At 40.1% G+C, this 25,234-nt stretch overlaps 1 protein-coding gene across 2 annotated transcripts in view; it reads left to right on the top strand.

Annotated features, from left to right (window-relative positions):
• LOC107043809 (tetratricopeptide repeat protein 7B) overlaps positions 1-25,234 on the top strand; it is a gene marked incomplete at its 5' end in the record, with an annotated part of 88,609 nt that overhangs the window by 7,193 nt on the left and 56,182 nt on the right. For both annotated transcript variants that reach the window (XM_015265455.1, XM_015265456.1), the window contains 2 exon segments: positions 4,349-4,527; positions 4,872-5,311. In XM_015265455.1, coding sequence (XP_015120941.1) covers positions 4,349-4,527; positions 4,872-5,311 — 619 coding nt within the window.

A 25,234-nucleotide genomic window follows, 5' to 3' on the forward strand; every position in this document is an offset into this window, starting at 1 on the left:
TCGAACCCGGGTCTCCCAGATACGCGCCGGGCACTCTTACCGACTAAGCTACCGGGAACCACAGAAATTCACTCTCAAATTCACCCCATACACCGCCTAACCTCCTTTAGGCATTAAAGAATTCTAAGAGAATTAGAATTTAGAGAGAAACGCTCGGGAACGCGCGGGCTCGAGAGCATAAACGAACACGTGGTAACTAAAACGACGGACGCGGCACATAGAATCTACGGAGGCGCGACCTTGAAGCGAAAACCGCATGAGAATGTCTCCAACGAGGGCGGTGAACACGCGAAGAGGGAAAAAAAAATCAATAAATTATAACAGGCCGATCGGCACTCAAAAATCCTAATTACTCCGTACTTTCAGGGATATTTCATCCCGAGGCGGTGAACGCAACATTGAAAACGATCGGAGCGAAATGAAAACAGAACTATGTCCCGAGAAAATCGAAGGAACGCAAGAAATCCCGAAAAGTTCTTAAATAAATGAAACATCGAATTCACTAAGCCATAACGACTGGCAAGACCGAGAGGTAAAGCTCGAGGTGTTCTAGGAGGCGTCTAGCGCAGAAGTGCCTTTGAAGTCGGATATTGCACGGCTTTTACTCCAAAATCCTAACGCAAAACTCCCGAAATATTCCCTCACTTAAATGACATAGCTATCCTTACGGGTGCGAGAGAGAAGCATGAAATCCACCATCGAAAGANTCCCAAAATCTTAACGCAAAACTCCCGAAATATTCCCTCACTTAAATGACATAGCTATCCTTACGGGTGCGAGAGAGAAGCATGAAATCCACCATCGAAAGAGAGAGACAGAGGCGAAATCTCTCGCGGCGTCAAAACTCGCAAAACCTGCCAGGCGATTAATGCAATTATTGGGCGTTCTTTAAGCTCTACCGCACAGAGCAAGACCTCAAAATCAATAATTTATTATCCTAAAACCCTGAGATGAGAAAACTACAAAAATGATTCCCAACAACCCAAAAAAATATTCGTGAAACTCAGCAACGGAACGATGCCCTACTCCCCGCTTGTCTGCTCCCCGGCGAAGCCTCCACATATAAATCTCCGGGCCGTCAAAAGTCTTGTTCCACTCCGGTACGTTCCCGATTAATTACAATTCCTCTGCTTCCACACACACAAAAAAAACTCCTAATAATCGTCTCAGCGGCGAGAACGAACTGCGTTACACTCACGTGTGTCACTTGTGAGGAGGCTAATCGATACTGACGCTCGATGGGCCACGATGGCGGCTTGCCGCACGGAGAGGAGACGTGGACAGAGCGCCACGTGCGCCTGGATGGCGCAACAGTTACATAACGGTCGGTAATCGGGATTTCTACCTAACAAAATTCAAATTGAAATAACTCTATACAAAAATTAATTACTACACTGATTGAAATGGATGTCAGAGTTGGTTATTAACTCAAGAAAAATTCCTATTTAACTATAATCTCCTCTCCGGAGTCGTATTCTCGGGATCACGGGGCTAGGGAAATAAAGTACAAAAGAAACGAACAAAACTTAATTACAAAATATAAAAACAATTAGAAAAATCGAACTAGAACGACCTTGGCGATTCACGCGAGAACAACGGTCGGAATTGATCGCGTGACCTTCCACCTAACCCAAAACTAACCCTTCCCAAACCCCTAAAATCCACTAATTGAGCGGTAGTATTACAACTACTCCTACACAATCTCCGAAGATTCGAAACGCAGGGAAAAAATCCTCAAAAATGATCGCGCAGCTCGGTAATATCTCGGCCTAAGCCACGAAAATTCTATCGGCCCTATATAGTTAATTCTTCCCCCATCCCGTTAACAAAACGGAAGGCGCGAAACGCAATGTGAAGACAAAACGAGTCCAAAAATACAAAAGGGCGTCAGAACGCAAAACCAGATTCCCAATAACAAAAAAAAAAGATAAAAAAAAGGCATTAGAACGCAAAACCGAAGTTCTAATGAATCCGAAGTGACTCGAAATCTCTAATTATTAACAAACGATTTGACTCGAAACTATTGGCTCGACTGGGTCATTTTCTCTGCGTACTTACAATTTTTCCGGTACTCTTTCCGATGATCCCGCGGCGAGCGAAGGGATTTCCCCAGAATCCCTTACAAACTATAGTTATCATCAAAATTCTGTTTTGAATGCAAAACAATAATTATCAAAGTTCTCATAATCAAGAATTTTTTAGTGTTTGCTGCCCCTTTTATCCTCTTTTACACCTTTACAAAAGCATTTAATTATTTTTTTGGAAAAATTATACGACTGCTTCTGACGCTGTTTCACTAATACAGAGAGTATCTTCTCATTCATGATCTTTTTCACACTTTTATTCGACGATGCCATGAACTTGAAACTTTGATGAATCATCTGAAATGTTTTCAAATTCTCCATAAAATCTCAACATTCCTGTGATTTTTTTTTTTTAAAAACTTGGAAATTTTTGTGAAATTATTGAGAAAATTCGAAGAATTTCGCGCCAAATTTTACGTCTTTAGTATATTGTGAAATTTTCACCAGGTATAAGTGAGTAAGTACCTTAAGAACGTTAGGGTTTCCTATAGGAAATCCTGTGGAGAATTTGAACATTTCCTGTAGGATTTTCTAGATTGGATTTCCTATAGGAATCCTATAGAAAATCCAATCCTATAGCTGAATCCTTTCTATAGGATTCCTATAGGATTCCTATAGGAATCCTATAGAAATCTATAGGAATTCTATAGGGAATCTATAGTAAATTCTATAGGAATCCTATAGAAATCTATAGGAATACTATAGGAAATCCTATGGAGAATTCTAACATTTCCTATAGGATTCCTTCTCCCATTGTATTTCTTATAGGATGTCCTATAGAATTTTCCATACGATTTCATGATATGAAATTATTCATATGAGATTTTCATCGGGATTTCTTATAGAATTTAGGGACATAAGGGTCACAGTGAACGTCAAACGTGTCATATTGGAATCGCGTCGTGGTCATATATGGGTCATATTAGAGTCATTTAAGGGTAATATGGGGCGTAATATGAGAGGTCATATCGGAATCATATCGGAGTCATATGGGGTCATCGGGGTTAGATGGGAGTTATATAGGGATTATGTGGGGATCATATTAGACGTGCATATAGGAAACCCTGCAAGATATCCTATGGGAAATCCTATAAGATATCCTGTGGGAAATCCTATAAGATATCCTGTGGGAAATCCTACAGGATATCCTGTGGGAAATCCTACAGGATATCCTGTGGGAAATCGTACAGGATATCCTGTGGGAAATCCTATAGGATATCCTGTGGGAAATCCTATAGGATATCCTATGGGAAATCCTATAGGATATCCTATGGGAAATCCTATAGGATATCCTATGGGAAATCCTATAGGATATCCTACGGGAAATCTATTGGATTTTTTCATGCGTGAATTCAAGACGATCAAAGAGTTTCTAGAAAATGCAAGAGAATTCAGGCAGTTTAGAAAAATTTCGAGAGAATTCAAAGAATTTCTAGAAATTTCGCGGAAATTCAGGGAGTCTATAAAATTTGAAGGAATGCAAAAAGCTTCTAGAAATTGCGAGTGAATTCAGGAAGCTTCTAGAAAATTCATCGAAAGTCAAGAAAATGCAAGGAGCTTCTAGAAATTTCGTGAGGATTCAAGGACTTTCCAGAACTTGCGAAGGAATTGAGGGAGTTTCTAGAAAATTCGAAAGAATGCACGGAATTTCTGGAAAATTTGACAGAATTGGGGGAGTTTTAAATAATTCAGGGAAATCCATGAAGTTTCAAAAAAATTTGGGTTAATTCAAGGAGGTTCTAAAAATTTGAAACAAATTCGAGAAGTAAAACCCAATTTCTTCAATTCATGATTCTGTTATAGGAATACTTGAGAATGAGTCATAATATAAATTTTATGGAAATTGTGAAGCTCATGATTTTTATTTTTAATTCATAACCTGTGTAAACCACCAATGAATGAATTAACAAATCCTTTTCAATTGAAAATTATGATGCAGAAAAAAAAACAGTTGACCGGGCAACACCGGGCACACTAGCTAGTAATAGATATAATTGACTTTTGATTGAACCGCGGGACGTCGAATACCGCAATACTATTGGTCGGAAGGGAAATGGTGGAAATAATCAGTGTGAAACGTGTCACTTGACCTGGAAAACTACATTCTCATTAGTCGAAGTCAAAAAGGGGAAAATTATCCACAAAGAATGTTTCTTGATAATGGCATAATTAACAAAATGAAAAAAATCAATGTCGTACATATTCTTTTTTACTGCTCCATTGTATTCAGTTTAATAATGAAAAAAACTTTGATTTCTAAACAGATAAAGGATGGCATTGAATGGTCCCAGAAAGCCCTTCAACGTGAGACCTCGAATCCCCAGGGTTTGCAGTCACGCTGTCACTTATACATCGGTATTGGGCACAGCATAATATCTGGAATTACAACGATTAAACAAGATAAAGTGCACCACACCACATTAGCACTGGAATGCTTCCACAAGTAAATGTCCTTTTTTCATCCAGGAGGAACAGTCCATCTCCATGACAAGCTTGAGCAAGAAATTAAAGTACGAATTTAATGGCATGAAGAAACAATAAGAAAGATGATGAATTTTCGGTGGTCCCATCAACGTACTATATCTGTTGTTAAATCATAGTCAAATAAAAATATTCGTAACATTTTTTTAACGTAAAACTACTATAAAATTCACAACAACAAATTTTTGACTCTACAACTCATTAATCCATTGAATGTGGAAAACATTGTCTGGGGAATGCACTGGTCAGCTTACTGACAGCAATCTTACGAACTATTTTTAATAATGTAATTGCTTACTGTTACAGAGCTCAACAGTATGATCCAAATGATCACTTAACGGAGTACTATCTGGCCCACGAGTACGCAATCAATAGGCAAATAAACGAAGCAATGGTGCACGTTAAAATTTCTCTTAATTTACGAGCTGAACATATACCATCACTGCATCTATTAGCATTATTGCTCTCAGCCCATAAACAATACGCGGATGCTCTGCATCTTATCAACAGTGTCCTTGAGGAATATCCAGATAATCTGAATTTTCTTTACGTAAAAGCGCACCTTGAATTGCACAGTGTGGGTGGTGAGGAGGCGCTTTTCACTATTAAACACATGCTGCATCTATGGAGAACACTGTACGAGGATCAAACAAATATCGATTGCAATGAGCAGCAAAGTGAGAGGAGGAGCGAGACCAGGAGTGTATTTCAATTGTACACATCGGAATTGAGTGACAAGGATTCAAGTAATTCATTTTTATTGAATTAAGGGGTTTTTTCGGTAGAGGTGTGCCGAAAACTTTCGCGATTGTTCGGAGAATATGGGGGGCGAGGGAACGAAGAAGAGATGAGTGAACACTTGACTTTCTTAAAAGATCGATAACTCATAGAATGTTTAACGAAATAAGATCGTTTTTTCTTCTTGAAAAGTTGACTTCTAATATCCCCCGAGTCCAGACTGAGCTCCATTGTAATGACTGAGGGAATTTTATGCAAAACAAAAAAAGTTTTCCCCTCTTTTTAGGCTCATTAATCACCAAGATCATTCAAGATTCAATCAATACCAAAGTTATCGACTTATCTTGCGTTTTAGAAAAAAAGGATAAATTTTCAACATTTTTGTATCCTCTCGCGCTGTAAGGTCGAGGTTATTGCACTCTAAATTTAAAGATCTTTTCTGACGTCTCTAAAATCAATCTTGATTTTATTGTGATATGCCTTTTAACATTGTTCTAGATCTTTGAACGGAAATATAGGGGAGAATGTTTCTATTGTTTTCCTGTAGACAACCAATCGCAGAACAAAAAAACTTTTCCCATTCGGATTCAAAATTCAGGCAATATTAGGGATTATCTCCAGTTAAAGATTATTTTTGGAGGTAATCAAATTTATTTGTATCTGCTCCACGCATTGAATGGTTTTTAGATTGATTTTTTTTAATAAATGAAAAAATATTAATCCATGCGAAAAAGTGGCAACATCGTCGGTAGTTTTTTTGCTTCCGAATGGAAGCATTGTAATCGTGCTGTTTTCACATTCTCTAATTTTGATTGGAAATGATGTAGAATGGTCTGAAACGTAAAAATACGAAGTTTGGCGACCATGTCTGTCGGTGTCAATGTCCATCGCCACCTTTCCGGTGGTCAATTTTTGGAAAATTGAGTAATTAATTGGCTAAACTTATTCCAAAAAATCTGAAATTTTTCCAGATTATAGACATTAACAAGGACTAACTCTGTGCAAAAGTTCAGCCCGATTGATCAAATAGTTTTTGAGAAAAAGCTATTCGTTTTTAAATCGTTTTTCGCTAATATCTTCGAAGCTAGTCAACCGATTTCAATTTTTTTTTTCAAAATATTCGTTTCGATCCCTTCTATCCGAATCAATCAAAACATATATACCCGTTCATACAAAGTTTTCGAGATATTTCCGTTTTTCTGTTTTTTCATAAAAATCCTCGTAATCACTCTAGCTTGTACAAAAATTGAGATATCAACTTGAAATTTGGACAGAAACTTGATAACAATCCTTCCTATTGAGAATGAGCTCAGTCGCATGAGTAGTTTCCGAGATACTTGACTTTCTCTGAAATCCTTTTATGTGCAATATCTTAAAAACTACGCAACCGATTTCAATTTTTTTTTTCAAAATATTTGCTTCGATGCCTTCTATTAGAATCAATCGAAACATATACGGCCGTTCATACAAAGTTTTCGAGATATTTCCTTTCTTCTGTTTTTTCATAAAAATCCTTATAATCACTCTAGCTTGTGCACAAATTAAGATATCAACTTGAAATTTGGACAGAATCTTCCTCTCATGATAATAATCCTTCCTACTGAAAATAGGCTCAATCGCATGGGTAGTTTCCGAGATATTCGACTTTCTCTGAAAACCTTTTATGTGCAATAGCTTAAAAACTACGCAACCGATTTCAATTTTTCTATTTCTCAAAATATTTGTTTCAATGCCTTCTATCCGAATCAATCAAAACATATATACCCGTTCATACAAAGTTGTCGAGATATTTCCGTTTTTTCATCAGAAGGTAGTTATTTCCACTGACATTGTTGATATCTAATCTGAGCGGGTTTGGTGTTTCCATTTTTTTCTTTCTTTAATAGAATTACTACAGCTCCATTCGGAAGCTTACTACCAATGGAATTGCTAGAAATGAAAGAAAGAAAAAGAGTTATAACACGTAAAAGTACCAAAAAGGCTCGAACCCCTGCTTGTTTATTCAGTGAAATGCTTTTCTGCTTTTGTAGTTTAGCAATAGAGCTTTCCTTTGAGCCCCGTTTGACCCTATGTTTTCGGACATTTTACAATGATTTTATTATTTAAACTTTGCAGCTCTGAATTTGAATCTCGATATTAAGCCATTGGAAAACATCTCAAAAATCTGAAAAAAAATTAGAAAGTTTATTTTTGGAGCAAAATTGATGAAATAATCAAAAAATTGCAATCTTTCAATCAATAATTTATAAACACTTAATTTTCCATTGTAATAATCATTTGTTCGCAATCGTAATAAATTTATTCATACTCAGAATTTTCCCAGAAATCGATTTCATGCCTAAAAAAATAATGTTTCCGAAAGTTTAAACAATTTCAATGATTTATTTGTAAACAACGAATGTTGAAAAAAAAAAAATCTTTACAAAATCTTATTTGCATGATGCTAAATATTCACAATTTTTTTCAAATTTTTCTCATACAATTTGATTGACGAATTGGATGATTGCAAATGGTTGAATCTAGAGTGTGATCTATACCAAACTGTAAATGATACTTGGATTACACGGAGAAAAAAATACATCGTAATTTTGTGAGAATCCTTCCAAAAATTAGTGTGCTGTTCACCAACGCTGGGACATAACAGGGAGTCATCGGAGAAATCGCATGTGGCACACTAATTTTTACGGGAATCCCCCGAAAAAGTGGCCGGAGTCCCACCAAAAATTAGGGTGCCACTTATGAATTTTTCGACGACCCCACGTTATGTCCCGGCGTTGGGGGACAGCACACTAATTTTTGGGAGATTTTTTTCTCAGTGTATCCTTAAAACAAATAAGTTTTTGGTGATGAATTTTGGGGATTTTTCCTCTGAAATTAAGCAGTGACAATTTTTTTATCAGTACAATTACTTCTAAAACCATAAGTTTCTTAAAATCATTAACTTGGTTTTAGAAACTAGAAACTTTTTTTCTCTGTGATCATGACGAAAACCGATTTTGTATCACTATTTTTTGAGATACTCTAAAAACGGTTTCTGTCAACTGAAAAGTTTTTCATCTTGTGACGTTTTGAGTTAGATCACCCACCGCATTAATCCTGGGTGATCTAACATGTGACTGGTCACAAATAGAAATAAGCTTTCTTTTCCTAGGGCCGTCGTACCCTATGTTGACCGGCTAACTGTCGCGTGGAATTCACGCAAGTTGGGAATGATAAGGGAATTGGAAGGCATTGTAGCTAAGATAAATACACGATTAACTGGTAAAAGTATGGTATATTTAACTCAACTACTAACTACGATACACGACATTGTTATTGATGGGTTCGGTAAACGCGTTATTGATATTTGAAGGAGCTGGGATGACCGTCCAGCTTCACTCCCGATCGTACTCTGCCCTATTCCAGAGTCTTTGTAAAATGCTCAAAACCTAAAATTGCAGAGCAAGCAGTCTCACGGTCCCGAAACACTAAGACAATTAAGTGCCATCATTGACACACAACTGGAACAGTCAAACAGCTTCTTTACCGAGAAGCTGGACTCAGATGGCACCGTGAGAGTGCTGAGCTCTGCTCCAGCACGATGAGAAAGAAATCATATTTCTTTTCTCATCGTCCCACATTATAAATTTAAAGTAACGTATTATTCATAATACGTCACATTGTATTCAACAAATAACCGACGTATTAATGACAATACGTCACAATCTCATACCTGCGCACCCATTCAATCGAATAAGTATTTTTTAAATCAATTCAGAATATTAACTGCTCTGTATTTTCAATGTCAATTACTCAAAGAAAAAATAACTTTTCAACGCATGTACTAAAAAAGAAAAAAAATGGCTGCTTTTTTTCCAACCCTCCCAGTTCGCCCGATTATCCTTAAGGTACATGGGAACATTCGACAATGTCCAAAAAATGTGAAATTTTGAAGAAAAATGCTTGAAATAGCCAGAAATATGTCGCAAGGAGTCCGAATACAATTGACTGCTTAGCTTGTTGTAAAAAAAAATGATTAAAAATATCATTTGTACAACGTCTTATGAGTCACTTTTCAATTGTTCAGTATGAGTATCGATAATGTACAAGCAATGCAAATACCCAATTTCCACCGTCGAACACATTCCAAGAATACATCTCTGCAATTTCATAATTTATTACTCCACAGATTTTAAGAAATCATTGAAAATGTATCACAGGATCATGAATTTTCATTAAACTAGGGAAAAATGGCGGTGTAACATGACAACGGTGAGAGAAGGTTAGAATGTACAGGGTTAGCTCTTCTGTAGGTCCTATAGTAAATGGAAGCAAATTTACTATAATGTAGTATAGGTTCAAAGGACATTAACACCCTATCAAAGGACAGTAACACCAACTTCGTCTAATGAAAATTTCTTGTTGCCGGATCTCTGACGATAGTTTCAATTTATTAATAAAATCATTTTTTTTAAATTGAGGATAAAAAAATCGTCGGTTGAATAATTATAAGTCATAAATAAAAAGGATACCGATCAGCAAAATTTCCATTCACTCTTGAATCTTTCAAATTTTCATATATTTTTTTTGAACGATGCAGCGGAGTGTCGGCACCTTTGATTTTCACCCTCACTCTATACCCCAAAGTTATAATGAGGAAGTACCTCAATTTCCTCGAAATTTCTAGAAACTCCTTGAATTTTTTTCGAAATTTCAAGAAACTTCTCAAATTACTTACAAATATCTAGAATTTTCTAGAATTCCGATAGATGGCGCCGCACATAAGGACCTATGGAGATTTGAGTGTCTCACATAGATCAATTAGATTCTAGGTAATTTATAATAAACTATATTTACTCAGTCAACATTAATAATAATGATTTTAGTACAAAAGAATGCGAAAATGCCACAGCCGTGGTGGTTAACGTAAGTTGAGAGATAAGTATGAATACTGTAGAGTTGACTCATCACTCTGGTCTCGGGACGAGTATTTGCTTGCGCCGCTGGCGCTGGTGGCAGGCTCGGGCGGTAACTAGGGGAACTGATGAAGGCTAAGCCGCCGCAACCACTCCCCCCCAGTGACCTGCCTGGGTAGAGAAGGGAACGAGACTTTTTTTGAAGTTTTTGCTACTTTGGCGTATGTCCTTAAGGGTGGATCCATGTTTAGAGGACGATGTTCTTCAGGTACAGCGATCAATGGACTTGGTTCAGGTCCTCTCCGATGCGCAGAAGGTTCTTGTAGGGCTTGTTGCTGCTGCGATGATTGTTCTAGGGTTTGTTGATGCTGCGATGATTGTTCTAGGGTTTGTTCCTGCTCCGAGGGTTGGTCTGAATCCGTCTTTGCCACGAAAGCAGGTTTGAGTCTGTCAACCGAGATTGCTTTGTCGTGCCCGTTGACCCTGACGACAAAAACTCTGTCATCGACTCAGTTGATGACTTCGTGTGGTCCGGTGTAGGGTGGGTCGACGGTTTTTTTAACCGCGTCGACACGGATGAAAACGTGGCTGCAGCTGTATAGGCCCTTGAGGATGAAGAACCGTGCTTTGGTGTGATGGGCGGTTGTGGTGGGTCTTACTCGTCTCATGTGGTCTCCGAGTTTCTCGAGAAAGAAGTTTGGATCTGCGGGGAGGCTGTCAGAGACGAAAAATTCTCCAGGAATTCGTAGCTCTGTCCCATACAGAAGTTGCGCTGGAGAGGCTCTCAGGTCCTCCTTGAACGCAGTACGAAGTCCGAGCATGACTGATGGCAAGAGCTCTGGCCATGGGGTTGGGGCATTGCACATGAGAGCAGCTTTTACTGTACGGTACCAACGTTCAACCATCCCGTTGGACTGAGGGTGGTACGGCGTGGTGTGGATCTTTTCTGTCCCAACCATTTTTGCTAGGGCTGAGAATAGTCTGGACTCGAATTGTGAGCCCTGATCGGTCGTGATGCGCAGCGGGGTACCAAACTGGGCAACCCAATGAGACCAGAAGGCGTCGGCGATGGTAACTGCCTCGATGTTGGTGAGAGAGACAGCAACAGGCCATCGAGTGAACCTGTCTATCATGGTGAGACAGTAGCGTAGGCCTTTCACTGGAGGTAGCTCAATGATGTCCAGGTGGACATGCTCGAATCGGTTGTCAGGGATGTTGATATGAGTAGGCTCGATGCGGTTGTGCCGTTGAATTTTGGATCTCTGACAAGGGATGCACTCTCGACACCAACGTGTTGCATCACGTATGATTCCGGGCCAGATGTACTTCTCTCTCAAATGGTGTGTTGTCACTCGGCTGCTGGGATGTGCGAGAGAGTGGATGACGTCGAACGCTCGTCTTCGGAGGCTAGCGGGAATGTATGGGCGTACCCAGTCCGTAGAAGTGTCGCAGAAAATTGGGTGGTCCTCTACTACCAACCGTTGAAGCTTGTGGGATGAATTTTCAGAGTCGAGCAGGGTCTGGAGTTCTTCATCGGACTCCTGGGCAAGCTGGATGGCCTCAGAGCTCAGAACCTTGGGCATGTCGATGGCGTTGATGCGTGAGAGTGCGTCCGCCACGACGTTTTCTTCACCCTTGACGTAGACAATCTCTGTGGTAAACTGCGAGATGTAGTCCAGTTGATTTACCTGTCGTGGAGATGCTTTCTCAGGGCGTTGCGAGAAGGCATAAACCAGAGGACGATGGTCGGTCTTGATGATGAAGGGACGACCTTCCAGGATGTGTCTGAAGAATTTTATGGCAGAAAAAATTGCTAGAAGCTCTCGATCATACGTGCTGTATCGAGATTCTGTCGGGCTGAGCTTGCGAGAGAAGAAACCAAGTGGTCTCCAGGTGTTGTCCAAATGCTCCAAGGCTTCTCCAATAGCAGAGTCTGAGGCGTCAGTGGAGAGTGCAAGAGGTTCTGTTGGAGAGAGGAAACCGATTCGAGCTGCGTTGGCGATCTTCTCCTTACACTGATTCAGGGCTGCTTCTGCCTCTGGGGTCCATGGAATCTTCCGCTTGTCATTTTTCTTGGACTCCTTGGTGAAGTCGTTGAGCAAAGCCTGTTGATGTGCTGCGTGTGGAAGGCATCGTCGATAATAATTGAGCATACCGAGGAATCTGCGAAGCTCAGTGACAATCTCAGGCTTCGGGAATTCAACAGTGGCTTGGACTTTGCTCTCCGGTGGTAAGAAATCGTGATGATTGAGTTTGTAGCCCATGTAAACGACTTCGTCCTTGCCGAATTGGCACTGGCTGACGTTGATGCTGAGGTGATTGTCCTGAAGGAGTTTAAAAACGATCTCAAGGTGTTGCAGGTGCTCTTCAGGGGTCCTGGAGAATACGATGAGGTCGTCGATGTAACAGGCTGCGAAGTCTAAGTCTCTCAGAAGATTGTCCATGTGACGCTGGAACGTTTGCGCAGCGTTGCGCAGTCCTGGAGGCATGCCGAGGAATTCAAAAAGGCCGAAGGGTGTTGTGACGGCCGTCTTGGCGATGTCTTCCTGGGCCATTGGAATCTGATGGTAGGCACGCACGAGGTCAAGGATTGTGAAAACCTCGCGGCCGTGACAACGCTGCAGGACATCCTCAATGATGGGCAGAGGGTAGCGGTCGGGTACTGTGCGCTGGTTGAGACCACAATAGTCTCCAGTTGAACGCCAGCCACCCTGTCTCTTAGGCACCATGTGGATAGGGCTTGCCCATTGGCTGCTGGAGGGCCTGACGACTCCACAGTGCAGCAGAGACTGGATGTCATCGCGTGCTGCTTGCAGTTTGTCTCCAACCAGGCGTCTGGGACGCTCAGCGACTGGTGGACCAGTAGTGACGATGTGATGAGCCACTGGGCTGTCTAGCTGAGTTCTGGGTGCTGCAGCAGGCTTCGTGACCTCCAAGAACTTCATGATGAGCTGCTGGATGCTTGGAGAGAGCGTGGAGCTGTCAATGGTGACGGTGGAGACACTGAAGATGCTGGTCTCTTGGATTTGTCCGGGTGTTGAGAGCTTTGTTGTGGGATCGATCAGACATTTGTTTTTCAAATCGATGAGCAGACCATAATGCGTGAGTAAATCTACGCCGATGATGGGAACTTTGACGTTGGCGACAGTGAAATTCCACTTAAAGTCGCGGCGAAGTCCAATGTTTAGAGTGAGCAGCTGTTGGCCATACGTGTCAATGACTGTATTATTTGCGGCGAACAGCTGGAGATCTGATGGTGAAGCTGTATGACGACTCCAGGATCGAGGAACTATGGATATCACAGATCCTGAGTCGACGAGAAATCTTTGACCTTTGGATTTATCGCCGACGAAAAGACGAAACTCTCTGATGGCGGCATTGTTGTTGAGATCTCAGCTGCCACACTGGCAGCACCTGGACAGACGGCAGCACTCCTAGTTTAAAGATGATGTCTGAGCAGTTGCGCTAGAGCGCGAGCAGGGGTGTTGGCATCGTCTGGTGTTGTCTCCAAAACGTTCATGGTAGTAGCAGAGACCGCTCTGGCCCTGAGGTGCAGGCGTGAGAGAGCGATTGCGAGAATGAGAGCGTGCTCTCCTCGAGGACACCTGCCCCAGCTTGGATGACAGCTGTTGGAGTGCATGGCACAGGGTCTCGACTGCCTTCTCCAGGGCACAAAGCCTCTGGTCAGTAAGAGACTGCTGCTTGTTGTGGTTGTGGTGGTCTGCAGCTGCTACCATGTTCTGCACACTCGTGACAGGGACCTGGGTGTTAAAAGCACCAGGTTGGAAAGAAGTAGCCATGACTGGGCCGCCGGTGGGGTTTTCCAAGACAGCGTCGGCAGATTCAGCCAGTTGGTCGAGTGTAGCGTTGGTCTGCACGGCCTTGAGAATTTTACCGACCGTGTCAGGCAGCAGAGATAGCCATCTGCTACGCAGGAGCTCATTGGAGACCTTCCCATCAGCTAGGTCTCTCATTCGCCTCAAAAGCTGGCTTGGTTTTTGGTTGCCCAGCTCGAGCTCTGTCAACAATCTGTGCAAGCGTCGGTCAACTGACTCAAAGAAACGTTTTGTGATTTGATCTTTGAGATATGGATACTTATCTTGAGCTGGGGGAGCCTTGATGATGTCCGAGATCTCCCGTAGATGCTGGCCTTGGAGTGATTCGAGGACAGCATCGTATTTGCTATTATCACTGGTGATACGCCTGTTCCTGAACTGAGCCTCAATCTGGGTCAACCAGGCGACAGGGTCCTCACTGATGAACGGGGTAAGCTTGAAGATCGACAGGGCCATGACCTGGAGATCCTCAAGAGCTTGCTGGTTGACGAGATTCACCCCAAATGGTAGTTGGTTGATGTTGGGATTGGCTGCACTACCAGGGGGTGCGAATTCACCGAGGTCATCGAGCCCCGGGAACGTGGGATTTTGACGCTGGCCCATGGCAGCCTGAACTGGCTGTATTACTGGCTCTTGGGGTACCTGGTTCTGTTGGACCTGCTCTTGTAGGTCCTGGACTCCCTGCTGTTGCTGCTGGCTCGTGTTTGCGCGCAGAGGAGACCGTGTTAGAGTCATCAGTTACGTTGGCGTCGGTATGGAGGCACGTGCTGGGTTGAGGTTAAATGTGTGCGTAAGCGTAATCTGTTTAGATCACGTCGGGGTTACCAATTATGGAGATTTGAGTGTCTCACATAGATTAATTAGATTCTAGGTAATTTATAATAAACTATATTTATTCAGTCAACATTAATAATAATGATTTTAGTACAAAAGAATGCGAAAATGCCACAGCTGTGGTGGTTAACGTAAGTTGAGAGATAAGTATGAATACTGTAGAGTTCACTCGTCACTCTGGTCTCGGGACGAGTATTTGCTTGCGCCGCTGGCGCTGGTGCCAGGCTCGGTCGGTAACTAGGGGAACTGATGAAGGCTGAGCCGCCACAGACCGTTTCCCAAAATGACCTCCCATATTGAAACCATAGACGTATCCACGTCAAAAATCCAAATCGACTTCTGATGCTGAAAATTTGGTAGTTGAAATTAACACTCCGTTGTCGCGTAAAAGTTACGAACGCCGTTGGTCGCGCTGTAAGCGCTGCGCCGCACCAGCATAAATTGACATAATGACAAATCTGAAAGATCTAGGAAATATCTGAAAAAATCAAGGGTGATCTAGATCGTATACTTGAAGAAGTCTTATGAGATTTTTAATGTTCAGTGTTACACTTAATTATATATTCAAGCACAGAGTTACCATGTTTTTCTGACAATTGGCCTTATACACGGTCCACGGTCCCGGGTTTCGGAAGGAAAATTTGAAAGTCCAACTACTTAGTCCAGTAAAAATAGCTCAAACGGGCGTCAAAAAAGTGCCTGCATCAAATTTTGACAGAAATTGCATGAGATCGGTGGGAAACCATGTGTGAAGTTCTAGCTTCTCCATTCGAACCAAAGGGCTGGAAAAAAAATCAAAACTACCCCCAAAAAAAGTTTTTCGCTGATAACTCTAAAACGGGGTATATTATGAAAAAAATGTTTCAAACAAAAGGTGTAAAGAATAAAATTCTTCTTTTTAATTGACCAGCTGATCAATTAAAAACATGATTGGCTGACCCCTCCCCCCTTCCCCTTCCCCCACCACCACAAGGGAAGGTATATAAAGACTGCCCCCACACATCGGAGCTCAGAATCGGAGCTCATAGCCCTGAAGATGCAGACTGCAATGTTTGCGAAACGTCGGCGCAATGCTGAAACTCAACGCGGCATCCATCCGGAAGCCAACCAAGTCATTAATAATGGCCGCGAAAGCCTCAAAACTAAGAATAAAATTCTACATAAAAAAGGTTCAGAGAGTTTTACTTTTACACCTCATAGTACGGTAGTTAGGAGCGGGTAAAGTTTACGAGGGTGTTGTCCGTTTAAAAAAAAATGTAATTGGTGGAAAATTGTATTTTTTCTCGATTTTATGTTCTCATTCGCTCATAAAAAACTTAATCTTCTATTCCATTTTTGTTTTTTTTTCATTTCCTCAAGAAATTATCTCAATTAATAAAATAACTCATTTAACATCCTGGAAAATTATCCCTAAAATTCATTAATGATTCTGAGTCATCTGAGCCTAACTTTTGAAGACAATTTTTTTTAACTTTTCAACGGGAATTTGGAACATTTTTGAAAAAATGTGCAAAAAGGATGTATAAATACTTTCTCAGGGAATTGTAAATCTCTACGCTTCAGATGATACTGAGTGATCAAAGCCTAACTTTGTGAGACTTTTTTTTTTCAAAATTTTGGTAATTTGTACCAAACGGTCGAAAAAACATATTTCCAGGGTATGGTGAATTTTACCTTTTGGATGATTGTAAATCATCTGCCAATTCTGAATATGAAAAATTGCCTCAAAATTTGAAAACTTTTTCTCTATTTTTGATCGAAAAGTATAGTGCAAATGAAGAAAAATAAACGCAACCGGGGCTCTCTAACTCAATTATTGACGGAGATATTGAATTTTCAACTTTTTTTCTTCTACAAAATTTTTTTTTTTCAATTTTAATTAAGAACCACTAAGAATGATAAAAAAAATTTAAACCCATGGATTTCGTTGAAAAATTTCTCAGCTTTTCGCAAAAAATATTGTTTTTTAAATATCTATGTATTTTGGCATAGAAAATTCAAACAGAATGTTTCAAACGGCCATTTCGGGAGACTCACTATTCCTTAAGAACGTGTTTACACAACCTTTTTGCACATATTTTCCAGAAAATCCAAAAAAGTGTTTATTCAATTCAATAAATTGGAATAGACAATAAATTATACATAATACAAGGAAATGATGTGTAAAATAACAGTTGGAAAGCATATTGCTAATTTATTAGCAAAAATAACTATACTATATACAATACAAGATGAATTTCCCACTTCTTTTTCTTTCCAAAAAAAATCAAATTATTTATGAGAATTTCGTTTTCTCGATTAAAACTATTATTAAAAAATAAACTTCGAAAAAAAAAAAATTTTGGAGCAGATTCCGAATTGATTCCGAAGTGGTTTCAATGGCTTTCGACAAGCGAGAACAATTCTCCACTGATCTCTATATAACTGGATGGCTTGTTCCCTAAAGCGCTTCTGAAGCAAATTGAAGGCTCACCCAGCACCCGTATCACCGGCGGTGGTACTAAAAGATACAACAATGCACATGCGTGGGCATGATATACGAAGTGGGGGGTGGTAATATGACAGGATCCAGAAATGCCCTTGACATTTTACCACCTTTATGCTCATGAAAAATTATGAATGGATGAAAAACAAAACTCGTCCAAATGGTATCCATCAGGGGGTTTTATTCCTACTCTAGTTATTTTTCTATTTTTTCAGTTGTTATTTGATTGAATTCTTCAATCGCCAAGGGTGAATATCGACTATACGATATTACATACTTACTCATGAAATGATAGATTTTTCCATTGTGTTTTATCTTTCTTACAATAAACACAACAAACCATTATAACTCATATCAGATACAATGTTTCAACAACTTAATTTTAAATTATTTTCCTTGGTAAGTTAATAAACAATATCACAAGACAAATAAAAACACGTCACTCAGCTCCACAATGAATTTTTGGTTATGAACGCATGGTAAAATTACCATTCCCACCACTGATCTCTATATAACTGGATAGCTTGTCCTGATGGGCCCAGCACGCCAAAAGTGAGGCGATTTGAAAGCTCACCCAGCGCCTTCGATTACCGGCGGTGGTACTAAATCCGATACCAGTACGCATGCGTCATCTAAATTGTTGCTAGTGGGAATGGTGATTTTACCGTGCGTTCATAATCAAAAATTCATTGTGGAGTTAAGTGACGTATTCTTATTTGTTTTGTGAGATTGCTTATTAACTTATCAAGGAAAATAATTTAAAATTAAGTTGTTGAAACATTGTATCTCATATGAGTTACAATGGTTTGTTGTGTTTGTGGTAAGAAAGATAAAACACAATGGAAAAATCTATCCTTTCATGAGTAAGTATGTAATATCGTACAGTCAATATTCACCCTTGGCGATTGAAGGATTCAATCAAATAACAAATAAAAAAATTGAAAAATAAATAGAATAGGCATAAAACCCCCTGATGGATACCATTTGGACGATTTTTGTTTTTTATCCATTCATCATTTTTCATGAGCATAAAGGTGGTAAAATGTCAAGGGCATTTCTGGGTCCTGACTGTCATATTACCACCCCCCACTTCGTATATCATGCCCACGCATGCGCATTGTTGTATATTTTAGGACCACCGCCGGTGATAGGGGCGTTGGGTGAGCCTTCAATTTGCTTCAGAAGCGCTTTAGGGAACGAGCCATCCACTTATATAGAGATCAGTGATTCCCACTAGCAACAATTTAGATGACGCATGCGCACTGGTATCGGATTTAGTACCACCGCCGGTAATAGGCGGTCTAGTCCAGAGATTACAGAGTGGGAGAGAGCGCGAATTATAGAGATCTCTCTCGCTCCGTTTTCCACTGGCGCAGTACGAGGGGCACTGGAAAGCCATGAGAAAAAGAAATTAAAATTAGGCCCGGTCGCGCGCTTCGCGCGCTCCCTCTTTGGGGTATGACCGGTAGGGGTTGGTGGAATTAAATGTGACCCATTACGGGTCAAACCAATAACTTCCCGACCATTTGTTTTTTCTTTTATTACTTTTTTTTATTATGTATTCATTCAATCTCTTTCTCACATTTCTCCGGGGAAATATCCATAGAAGGAAAGTTTCTTCGCAGATTTAATAAACGCTGCGGTCATGCTACAGTGAATGCAGCGCACGCTATATGCAACGCTAGTCATTGTCAGAAATATTCGGAAAACAGTTGGATAATTATTTGATGCGTTGCATGCGTTTAGCGTTGCATCCAATATTGTGGTATTACCCTTAGGGTGATTTCGCAAAGAACGCATTTGCAATTTAACTGAAACTTCAATCAAGTTTGAGTAAAACTCTTTACTTGACCCACTTCAAAATTCCCTCAACTCCGAAGCTGATCCACTTAAAAACTTGCAACTTCAAAGTTAACCCACTAAAATTTTCCAACTTTCCCTTTTTTTTTAATTGCAAAATTCGAAAGTTTTCCTATTTACTAAAGATGAAAGAAACGTGAAGGTGTTTTATATCAAAATATCTCGAAACTGCCTGACCGCTAATCTTCAATTCTGATTGGTCAATGAGTCACGTGAAGTAGTCGCTGAAAAAAACCCCGGTATTTTCAAATTCTTCAAATGCCAAAAATTTTTTCTGCGTTATATTTTTCATTTTTTCATGTGTGAAGTTGATCTTTATATCAAAACATATCTAAATTGCCTAATTGTTGATCATGAGAAAAAAAACAGTATTTATAAATTTTTTTAACTCACAAATTATTCTTCACTTCCCAAATTTTAATTTTTTCATATTTATCACACGCCAAATTGATCAATTCTTGCGTCTCACATTTTCATACATAAATTCTAAACTCTACAAAATTCACGAAAATTCTTCGGTTTCCCAAATAATTCGAGAAAATTCTGTGATCTACGGTTATCTGGAAAACTGTGAAATTTTCCAAAGAATTCAAGAAATTTTTTCAGTTTTCTAGGAAATCAATTCATAACCCTTCCCTGATTTTTCAACAATTACAGATTTTAATCAGATTATTTTAAAAAGTAAAAAAAAAGAATTAATCGAAGATTAAAAATTATTCATTGATGCTTCACTCTTCATTCTCTTCATTCTCTTAATTCTCTTTAAGTCATTATCAATATTTATAAAAGGTTTATGAGTATATGAAGTTTAATAAATTCGATTTCTTCATTTTCACAACAAAAAGATAAGCACATATCTAGTATTTAAAAAACTCAACAACCACAGAGTCGATTTCGCTCAAAATCCAATGAGAATCAAGTTATGTGGAGACGCATCGATTACACAAAATTAATTCAAACCCCATCGTTACCTTAGATGAAATGGTCGAATTTCTATGAAATTAACGCTTTTTGGCGGATTAAAGTTTTATGCGGATAAATAAAAAACCGCTGAGTTAATTGTTTTCATAAACTAATCAGTTCTAAGTTACGTGAACACGCATCGTTTGAAGGAAGAAAAAAATTAATCGCTTCATTCGTTCAAGAGATATGGTTGGACAAAATTTTGGTCACATACGTACACACACACACACACACAGACATGTCTTCAAAAATGTATCAGGATGATCCCGGACGTCGAGAAATGTGGAGAAATCATCGAAATTCCACATTCGATTTTCGGGGTNCCCCATCGTTACCTTAGATGAAATGGTCGAATTTCTATGAAATTAACGCTTTTTGGCGGATTAAAGTTTTATGCGGATAAATAAAAAACCGCTGAGTTAATTGTTTTCATAAACTAATCAGTTCTAAGTTACGTGAACACGCATCGTTTGAAGGAAGAAAAAAATTAATCGCTTCATTCGTTCAAGAGATATGGTTGGACAAAATTTTGGTCACATACGTACACACACACACACACACAGACATGTCTTCAAAAATGTATCAGGATGATCCCGGACGTCGAGAAATGTGGAGAAATCATCGAAATTCCACATTCGATTTTCGGGGTCATTACAATAACTTCCTCCCTTCAGGTCGGGAAGTTAAAAAATAATTTATGAAAATTCCATCATCCGAATAACCAGACAACCGCTGAGATGATTTTTCTTTTAATTCAATATGATTTACTCTACACAGAGACGCGTCGATTGCATCCAAAAAAATTCAAATCACATCATTGCTCTAGGAGAAATAGTGGAAATAGTGAAAAAAAAACTCATTTTCGACGTTTTTTCAAATATTTGTAGCAAATAACTGGAGATCTTACATGGAGATGCGTCGATTGAAAAAAAAAATCAAATTGCATCGTTGATTCAAGAGAAATCGTGTCCCAAAATTTTCGGGTCATATACATTCGCACACACACACACACACACACAGACATGTGTTCAAAAACATCATAGAAAGATTTCAGGAGTCATGAAACGTGAAGATATTATTAAATTTCCACTTTCGATTTTCGGGGTAATTACAATAACTTCCTCCCTTCGGGTCGGGAAGTTAATAAGTAGTGATCGCGTTTTTTTCTATGAGATTGACGACGTATCTATGCAATTGGGGTTTTGCATGACAATTTTTTATTGTTGAGTATAAAAATTGAATGAAAAATATTAGATACGTATTTTTTTATTTCGAAAAATAATGAAAAATGAACACTTGTTCAAGTCGTAAGCGATTGAAAACGTCGAACTTGTGATGTTACGACAAAACGCTCAGATACGAACCATTGTGACGTCATAAGTTCAACGTTTCTTCAATTGGCTATAACTTCTTGATTTTTCTTTTTCTTCCAAAATAAAAAAATACGTATGGTATATTTTTCATCCCATTTTCGTATTTCATCATTTTTTTTAATAAAAAAAATTTCATGCCGCAACCCGATTATCCATTGAGATTCTTGTTTTCATTTCTTTTGGTGTTGTTTTCTCAACTTAATTCCTTCAATTTTCAGAATTTTTAACATTTTCCATTTCAAGAATTTCGAGTAGAAAAAAATCAGAAGTATTATTTTTGAAATAACTAAACAACCGCTGAGACGATTTCTTTTTTAATTCAGTCAGATATACTCTACACAAAGACGCATCGATTGCATGAAAAATAATTCAAATTGCATCATTTCTTTAGGAGAAATAGCCAAATTTGAAAAAAAAACATCATTTTTGACGTTTTTTAACATGTTTTTTTGCAAATCACTGAAGAACTCGGTCGTCTTCAAAAACTAATCACTTCTAAATTATATGGAGATGCGTCGATTGAAAAAAAAATTTTCACATTGCACTGTTCCTCGAAGAGAAATCGTAGCTCAAAATTTTTTGCGTCACATACATTCGCACATACACACACACACACACACACACAGACGGACATGCGTTCGAAAACATTATAGAAAGATTCGAGGAGTCATGAAACGTGGAAATATCATTGAATTTCAACTTTTGATTTTCGGGGTCATTACAATAACTTCCTCCCTTCGGGTCGGAAAGTTGAAAAAAAAAATTGATAGTTACTAAAATATGACAGATAGAAAAAAAAATCAAATAAAATGTATTGGAAATAGTTGGAAGTACCATATTAGGAACGAGTGCCAATCGACAGCTCAACAGGCCTAAAATCGAATGCCCAGTTTATGCGTTTCCGCGCACTGTCCGTTAAGCAGTCGCCTCGAGATCAACGGAGATTCACCGTACACGTCCATCCTGAAAGAATTCTCGGCAATAACGAAACCAGAGGGACTGCTCAGAAACACGGAGCACTCTACTCTCCACCACATTAGAACAACACCGGGACTACCTATCTCCTGCAGAGCACGCCGTTTGGCGCCAGATAAACTCAAAATCGCGCATGCTGAATTTTCGAGCATGTTAAAACTGGGAACTGCAAGGAGATGTGAAAGTCCTTAGTCATCTCCGCTCCATTTGGTCCCGAAAAAGAACGGCGAATGGAGACCACGCGGAGACCCGGAGACCGTACTGCACTTCAGACACATCTTTGACGGGTGTCATATGATGATTTTCACTGACCACAAACCGGTGACTCACGCGTTCAAAGAAAAACCAGAACGAGCTTCACCCTGGCAATACCAAAGATTGGACTACATCGCTCAATTCTCCACGGGCATCCGGTACGTCGCGGGCCCAGACAACGTCGTGGCAGATGCTCTGTCACGAGTCGATGCCATCTCACCCGCTGTCACAACGCAACAGCTCATAGATGTCCAACGCAACGACCAAGAGCTTCAACGCCTACTCCAGCGACCGGACGTGAATCTACGACTGGACCACCTACAACTTTCAGGAATGGACGAACCACTGTACTGTGATGTCTCATCAGGTACAGTCCGCCCATATGTGCCTGCCCAGCTGAGACACCAAGTAATCAACTCGCTGCACTCAATGGCTCATTCTGGATGCAGAGGTCCACGGAAACTCGTCACGCAGCGCTACGTCTGGCCCATCATGAATAAAGACTGCTCTGAATGGACCAGACACTGCCTGGAATGCCAGAAAAACAAAGTCACGCGACACGCGGTTACACCATAGCTGAAATCGAGACACCATCGCGACGTTTCGAACACATTCACGTCGATCTTATCTCTCTTCCTGCCTCAAAAGGACACAGCTGGTGTTTGATCATCGTCGATCGATTCACGCGGTATCCAGAAGCAGTTCCATTGATTGATGCAAAATTGGCTACAGTAGTTAACGCGATTCTCTACCACTGGATCGCACGCTTCGGAATACCTCTGAGAATTTCGTCTGATCAAGGTGGTCAATTCTTCTCAGACACGTTCACGGAGCTCATGCGAATCCTAGGCACCAAGAGGATCATGACAACGGCTTTTCATCCTCAATCAAATGGTTTGGTTGAGAGGCTACATCGCCAACTAAAAGCAGCACTGCGATGTCACGGCGGAGCTTGGTACGACGCACTTCCCCTGGTACTTTTAGGGTTGAGATCCGCGTGGAAGGACGACCTTCAAAGGACTCCTGCCAAGCTAACGTATGGGAAACCTATCCGTCGACCCGGAGAGTTCCTTGTGCCAGCAAACCAACATACGGCAGCACCGGAATTGATGAGAAATCTACGCGAACATTGTCGTACAATCGCGCCTGTTCCAACTGCACACCATGGTACACGTTCAACGTTCATCTTCAAGGACTTATCAATGTCTACGCACGTTTTCGTTCGCGACGACCACGTGCGAATGGCATACCGACCACCATACATCGGCCCATTACGTGTCATCAGTCGCCACGACAAATATTCCATCATCTGGTTCAAGTCCGAAGGTTTGGGAAACTACAAGAACACACCGATCTCCATCGACCGACTGAAATCAGCGTACATACTGCCGGAGGACATGGATCAGCTTCCAGGACAACCTCTGCACCAAGACGTACCCGACGAGCCTCAACAACAGGACCAACCGCAGCCGAGCACGGCACCCGCTGCTGGAAGACGGAGGAGAGGCGTAACATTCGCCAACAAACAGACCGACAATTCACGTCTGCCACGTCTAACTCACCTGATTCGAAATTTTTTTTTTCACCTGCTTGCCAAACCCGACAAATTTTCCTGTTCTTAGAATAATCATTTTGTGTTGCAGATTCAAAAAACTACGTTTTCTACTTCAAGCAGGGGAGTCATGTAGCGCCTCGCTACATCCTAACACGCGAACGCTGTCTAACGACGAGCACAGGCATTAGCCGCCTCACTCGCACCTTCAGTGCCACGCGTATTCTTTTCTGATTCGTCAAATCGTAAGGATATTCGGCAGGTTCGCTGACACCTTTCCGCGCGAATATAATTCAGTCGAAGAGTACAGCTCGTATCGCACACTTGATCGGATCATATTATTTTCTCTTCACCTTTGTATTAATTTGACGCGGATAATAAATCTGTAATTATTAGTTTAATTACATTTGTAAGTGGATTGTTACCTTTCCGACTACACCTCAATCCCTACAGGGGGGGGGGAGATCGTTGATTTTGTGACATAATATACAAGGGGGAAGTTCACGCTTGTGATGGTCTTGTGACGGAGGACCCGGGGGAGGTCTAAAGTGTCTGAAAAAAGCGTGACGTAATATTTGCATGCTCTCTATATGATAGAAATATATCAATTAATATATGGGACATTCCATGTCAACTCAGCTACCCTGGATTTTTTTGGTTCTCAGAATCCTGAATTAGAATGCTCCCAGTCAAGTACTACATGAGTACATCCTTTCTCTAAATTTTCGCTCCTTTAACATTAATTGTTTGGCCAGGACAAATAACAAAAGCTCAAATTTTTGAAAAATCATATCTTGCGATCAAATTGGCCGATTTTAATAAATAAAAAAAGATTTTTTTGGTTTTTTTTATATACTTTGAGACTAAAAATACAACAGTACGAGGATGAATACTAAGCCATTT

This window comes from Diachasma alloeum, unplaced genomic scaffold (assembly GCF_001412515.2).
Source record: "Diachasma alloeum isolate Michigan unplaced genomic scaffold, Dall2.0 Dall_scaffold_00629, whole genome shotgun sequence".
In the NCBI taxonomy this organism is placed as follows: Eukaryota; Metazoa; Arthropoda; class Insecta; order Hymenoptera; family Braconidae; genus Diachasma; species Diachasma alloeum.